Source organism: Etheostoma cragini, chromosome 15 (genome assembly GCF_013103735.1).
Source record: "Etheostoma cragini isolate CJK2018 chromosome 15, CSU_Ecrag_1.0, whole genome shotgun sequence".
Classification (NCBI taxonomy): domain Eukaryota; kingdom Metazoa; phylum Chordata; class Actinopteri; order Perciformes; family Percidae; genus Etheostoma; species Etheostoma cragini.
The window spans coordinates 1,482,163-1,488,675 of NC_048421.1; the positions used below are offsets into that span (position 1 = coordinate 1,482,163).

The 6,513-nt window shown below is 42.6% G+C and overlaps 1 protein-coding gene across 5 annotated transcripts in view; it reads left to right on the top strand.

The window, feature by feature from the left end:
* The window catches only part of pkn1b (protein kinase N1b), a 35,176-nt gene extending 29,167 nt beyond the window's left edge, over nt 1-6,009 (top strand). For all 5 annotated transcript variants that reach the window (XM_034894540.1, XM_034894543.1, XM_034894539.1 and 2 more), the window contains exons 15-22: nt 393-484; nt 793-969; nt 1,150-1,212; nt 1,860-1,936; nt 3,104-3,246; nt 4,295-4,402; nt 4,528-4,608; nt 5,531-6,009. In XM_034894540.1, the coding sequence (XP_034750431.1) occupies nt 393-484; nt 793-969; nt 1,150-1,212; nt 1,860-1,936; nt 3,104-3,246; nt 4,295-4,402; nt 4,528-4,608; nt 5,531-5,734 (945 nt within the window). In that variant the 3' untranslated portion in view covers nt 5,735-6,009. The remainder of the gene's footprint in view (nt 1-392; nt 485-792; nt 970-1,149; nt 1,213-1,859; nt 1,937-3,103; nt 3,247-4,294; nt 4,403-4,527; nt 4,609-5,530) is intronic.
* Nucleotides 6,010-6,513: the final 504 nt, after the last annotated feature.

Here is a 6,513-nt window from a genome sequence, read left to right on the forward strand (position 1 = left end):
AGTCTCATATCACAATGCCTAGTCTTATATCACAATATCTGGTCTCGTATCACAATATTAAAACCATATCGATATATTACCCAGCCTTATATTTAGTTTTAGTTAAAAATCCACTAGAAGAACTCTTTGATTCCCACTGCAGTATACATTTTAAATGAGGAAAAACAGACTGTATGAAACCTCTTTTTAATGCGGTTTGCACATCTGCTCTTATTTATTTGAGGAGAAGTTGTTCTCAATTGTTTGCTTTTAATGTCGTTTTATGCGAGTCTTTCACGGGTGTTTTTCTTAAAAAGATTTTATGTGGTCCGTGAGCCCCAAACCGAAGACAATTTTCTACCGTTACGTGACACACGATAACGCTTTGAGTCTTTGAATTTGATTGTCTGCAGGTGTTGCTGTCAGAGTACAAAAGGACAGCCGGCCTGTACGCCATCAAAGCCCTGAAGAAAGGAGACATCGTAGCGAGGGATGAAGTGGAAAGGTAATTGTATTTTTCACACACACACACACACACACACACACACACACACACACACACACACACACACACACACACACACACACACACTCTGACCTCGACCGAAAAGCCTCATCTCCAAGGCAAAGCTCTCGTCTCATCATAACTCCACCTATACAGTAATCGCTGTCTCCCCCCCCCCCCCCCCCCCCCCCCCCCCCCCCCCCCCCCCCCCCCCCCCCCCCCCCCCCCCCCCCCCCCCCCCCCCCCCCCCCCCCCCCCCCCCCCCCCCCCCCCCCCCCCCCCCCCCCCCCCCCTCTGTCCGTCTCCAGTCTGATGTGTGAGAAGCGGATCTTTGAGGCCGTCAACGGCTCCCACCACCCCTTCCTGGTCAACTTGTTTGCATGTTTCCAGACGCCAGAACATGTGTGTTTTGTCATGGAGTACACGGCGGGAGGCGACCTCATGATGCACATACATGCCGACGTCTTTTCTGAGCCCCGTGCTGTGTGAGTTCTGCTGTCTTTGTCCGTTTGTGTGTGTGTATGTGTGTTCAATAGGAGAAACCTATGTGTCAGCGTCTATGCATCTATCAATGTACCAAGAAGCGTCAATAAGTAGAGGTGTGAAGCGGCGTTTATGTTCAATTGTGTTCCTTTCCTTATATTTTTTTGGTTTTTATCCGACAGCTTCTACTCGGCTTGTGTGGTCCTGGGTCTGCAGTTCCTTCATGACCATAAGATTGTGTATAGGTGAGTACTTTGACACATACATGCTGTTCTTTGTGCCTCCGCACCGTTGTTGTTGTATACAGGGTTTGACATTGGCACCCGCCACATGCGGGTAGATTAAGACATTAAGATATTTACAGTGGCTTGTATAAGTTTACACACCCAGGCTTAATTTGATTTAAAAAGAGGAATAAAGGTCATCTTTTGGAATTTGTGCCTTAATGCCTTAATTCAAAAAATGTAGGAAAATTCAGCCTTTTAAGGACACCAATTTTCTTTGTGAAAGAATAATGTATCCTACATAATTAAATGTTTTTCTTTAAAATACAGGGGGGTCACACCCCCCTTTGTTAAACTCCCATAGAGGCAGGTTTTTATTATTAAAGGCCAGTTATTACATGGGTTACTATGCATCCTTATGAAGTTCCCTTGGCCTTTGGAAGGAAATATGTGTCCAAATGAGTTATTATCCCTACAGGTATGTACAGGCTATGACTCTGGTAATACATAATACATAACTACACAGTATGTACAGAATTTGGTCGGACACAGAGTACTACTCTTGAAACTGTGTTGATTTTTTAGCATCCTGAAAACATACTCCTGATATCTTTTTATTAAATCCAACTTCCAACTCTAATTGACATGAACTTCCTTTTCTTTGTCAGGGACCTTAAATTGGACAACCTGCTGCTCGACACAGAGGGTTTTGTGAAGATAGCCGACTTTGGGCTCTGTAAAGAAGGTGAGCAGTGGTTATTTATTCAACACCAGATGAGGAAAGGTTCCACACATTAGGGGACATTGACTTTCTTGCTTAATTACATCATTTATTTTGTAAGCATTGATGTGTCTCTCACCACTACAACGTTCAATAATCGGCCCACAAAGTGTGACACTGAGAGAGTTTAAGTGGCTTAAAAGCTTTAGTGCGTAAGGTTTTGATATTAATAAGCATTTGTTTCATTTAAGCTGTTGCCAAAGGAGTTGCTACGAAGCTAATTAAGACTACCAGCTCCACACACAGCTCTCTCTCTCTGGATTTCCCAGTATGACTGTGTTCAGATTGTGTCGTCTGGTGACTTTCCCGTGCTAAAACTCAAATGACCTCTTCTGAAGAGTCCATCGTGTCTTTTTAACCCTCCGTGTCCTCCTTGGCTACTAGTAACTGCGTGGAGGAGGGGGGAGTGGGTGTGGGTGGTGTGCGATCGCGTAAGCTTTGTGTCATGTGGATGCGCAGACCGTGTTGTTGTTGTTATTGTGTTCGATTCCTCATGGGGGAGACAGAAACTACGCACTGTAGCTTTAAGGACATGTTTACAAAGTGTCCCGTAACATTTACTATTTAAATGTATTTTATTGTTTTACTTATTAGGACCAAGAAAGTGAAAAAGCACGTTGGCAAAGCTATCCCACCGCCTGCTACAGTACATGTATTGTCTGGATAAGAGTTTTACTAGAGCACTTTGATCCGGTCCCCACAAATAAAATAAAAAATAAATATAAAATAAATAATAATTAAAACAATATATTATTTCAGATATTTTGGGGGATTTTTTTTCAACATTTTGGGCCTTTTTGGCACTATTTCCGACATATCTGGTGCTGTTTGCAACTTTTTAGTCACTTTCTTCAACATTCATGGCATATTTGACTTTTGCGATGAATTCCAAGCATGTCAATAAACCACACATGTCTGACCCTCGATGTCTTTTTCCAATGTGTCCCTCAGAGAAGTCCTAGAGTATAACAATGGGAATAAGCCTTGGGACATTATTTAGTTTTAGTTAGTTAATGGCCCATGTTACAGTTTTATTAGTTAGTTTTTTCTATTTCAGGTCATATTTAAGTCATATTTCTTTTTCTTCACTAAAATCTGCCCTCTCTCCTCACACGTTCTTCTCTCTAAAAGGCATGGGTTATGGGGACCGGACCAGCACCTTCTGCGGGACCCCGGAGTTTCTGGCCCCTGAGGTGCTGACGGACACCTCGTACACCCGGGCGGTCGACTGGTGGGGGCTCGGGGTGCTTGTCTATGAGATGTTGGTCGGAGAGGTAAGAATTCAGAGTTCGTCATTGTCCCTCGATGGGACATTTGATTTGCAGTTGGAGGTGCAAAAAAACAACAAAACAGCAACGCAATTAAAAAAAAAAAAAAAAGCCATAAAACATCTTAGTATAAAACATCTTAGCAGAACACGACAAACGGATTGAACAACAGTGTTGTCACCGTCGAAATTGAAAATCAACACTTTTGTTGACGGTTTTTATCGATGTTTTAAAAAAAATTAAACACTTTTGACTTTTTTTTCAATGTTTATCCCTTTTTTGACGTTTTCAACACTACGTAACACCAACTTATTAACTTTAGTTTTACAGTTATTTTTGGAATTTATGGTCAATAAACCTCATTTTTTAGGAAATTATACCTAATGTTTGAGTTAGAAAAGCAGAAATTAGGAATTATTGAGACTAAAATTAAAGGAATGGATGTTGATGATAATCACAGACTGGAATATGTCAACCTTTACTCAATACTATTTCAAAAACACTTCCATTTGTTTTACAATGCTATAAAATTGAATAAGACGCCCCAAAATTAATGAAAGTAGAGATTTGTACTTGTCAAAGAGCGTTGGGTGGAATCAATCATGTTATTTTGGGGAATTAAAAAGAACATTGATATAGGACAACATGAGGACAACATAAAGACAACATGGGGACGACATGGGGACAACAGGAAGACAACAGGAAGACAACATGAAGACAACATAAAGACAACATGGGGACGACATGGGGACAACATGAGGGCAACATGAAGACAACATGGGGGCAACATGAGGGCAACATGAGGGTTAAAACTAGCGACTGAGACCATGAACTCATTAAAATGTTACTCTGAAGTGGGAGAAAAACAAATAAGATATGTGTGAAATCGGTGAGCTAATTGTAAAATTGACTTTAATCGATGGCTATAGTCAAAAGTAAACATCTGTTCCAGATATCGGTTTTATTACCTATTGATAGTTGGTATTGGCTTCTAAACAGCAGTATCGGTCGACCCCTGATGTAATGCAAACTGATGTGCGTCTGTTTCTTCCAGTCTCCGTTCCCAGGGGACGATGAGGAGGAGGTTTTTGACAGCATTGTGAACGATGAAGTGCGCTACCCTCGCTTCCTCTCCACCGAAGCCATCGGCATAATGAGACGGGTAAGACTCTCCCAATACTTCTCTCTTTTCTTCCTTGTGATGTTTTTAACCCGTCACTTAGATAGCAAAGTAAAAAACTGTGTAAATAAATGATGAAGTTTTGTTGTTTTTTTGTCGGTTGCTAGTTGTTGAGGAGGAACCCCGAAAGACGACTGGGCTCTGGAGAAAAGGACGCCGAAGAAGTAAAAAAACAACCGTTTTTCAGGGTGAGTGTCTATTTTTTTTCTTCTAACTTTTCTGTATTTTCCAACCTTTCCAACACTATTTTCCATTGCTTTCGTGTGTCCAAGTGACTGATTGGAACAACAATCTTTAAAAAAGGTCCAGTGTTAGGCAAGTCACTTAACAAGTTGCGATGTAACGTTAACGGGCAACTGCACACCTTTATTTTTGTCCACAAAAAGTTCTGTTTTTGCCTCTGACAGGCTTAGATTATTATTATTATATGTCTCTGACAACATTATAGAAAGGATCCTTACAGAGATAGACCTTTTTGTTTAGCATGAAACAGTCCCGAAATCGCTATGTTCAAACTCACCAGACTCCATGTAAATAATCATCACTTTTAGGTGTTTAGAGCCAGCATATTTCCACATGGAAATGGGTAAATTAAGAGTTTATTTCAACCAAACCAGAGCGGTGATTGTTGGAATGGTGGAAAGACGAACCAAGACTGCTTTTGATTGTTTCGTTTTTTTTGTATCTGTCAACATCGAATAAAGTGTGTTTTACGATGATAAAATTAGTGATTATTTAAATGGAGTCTGGTGAGTTTGGAGATAGCGCTTTCGGGGCTGTTTCATGTAAAACAAAAAGGATCTTACTCTTTAACATAAAGGCCTATCTCTGCAGGGGTCCTTTCCCTAATGTTGTCAGATCCTGAGAATATAAATTTATATATAATATACATCCTGAGCCTGGTAAAAACAGAAACTTTAGTGGATGGAAATTGACGATGCACAATTGCAGCGAGTGGTTATATTGCAGCCTGTAGTGGTCTTGCTCAATACACTACTGAAATCAAAAAATGTTGTTCTCATCAGTCACTATGACACAAAAACATGGGAAAACATGGTCCAGGTTGGTACCGAAGTTGCCCCTTAATATCACCGAGTGCATCTTGTGTAGGGCATGGACTGGGAGGCTCTTCTTCAGAGGAAGGTCCCGCCCCCGTTCGTCCCGACCATCGGAGGAAAAGAAGACGTCAGCAACTTCGACGTGGAGTTCACGGCCGAGGCTCCGACCCTGACGCCGCCCCGCGAGCGCCGCACCCTCTCCCGCAAGGAACAGGACTACTTCAAGGATTTTGACTACGTCTCAGACCTCTGTTAGAGTCACATGGTTCTCAAAGGGGGCGTCAGCCGCCCACTGCCAGCCACAGACTCTGAAAGGAGACTGAGACGCTGAGGCGGCACCAGGAGAGAGGAACTCATTGGTGATGAGAGGCGAGGATCACTCTTAACTGTTCTTTCTTGTCCTCTCCGTCTGTTTGTGTGTGTGTGTGTGTGTGTGTGTGTGTGTGTGTGTGTGTGTGTGTGTGTGTGTGTGTGTGTAAACGGGCATCAGTGGAGTCTGAAATCGCTCGTTGCAAACACCACACATGCAAAGAAGAAGAAGAAAATGTCACGCATCTACAGTCCTGGTCTGCAGATGCGTGACACTGCGTGACTTTTAAGAAGGAAGAGGACGTGGTGGTTATGACAGAAGGTAATCCAGATTATTATGGGACTAAATAGAGGAAGACGAGGCGATGGATCCGGCTGTTTGTCCAACACTCGTCAGAAATGCTCAGAGAGCCTTTAAATCCATCAGTCATTCTGACAGGAAGCACTTTGTCTCTTCTCTCACTCGCCCTCGTCTCTTGTCCCTCTGTGTCTGCTGTGAGTTTGTCGCTGCTAAGTGTGTGTTTCGTTGTGTACGGTGTTCCTGCCTCAGCAGGTGACAAAATTATCAACTGTGATCATGCACCACCTGTAAGTTACCACACGAGGGAGCCAGAGGAGAGAGAATATTCTGCTTGTGTTGTGTCACAAAAGAAAGCAGAGCAAGTATGTGTGTGGTGGGGGGGTGGGGGGGGGTTGGTCATGTGCTAACTGTTAACACAGGTCACC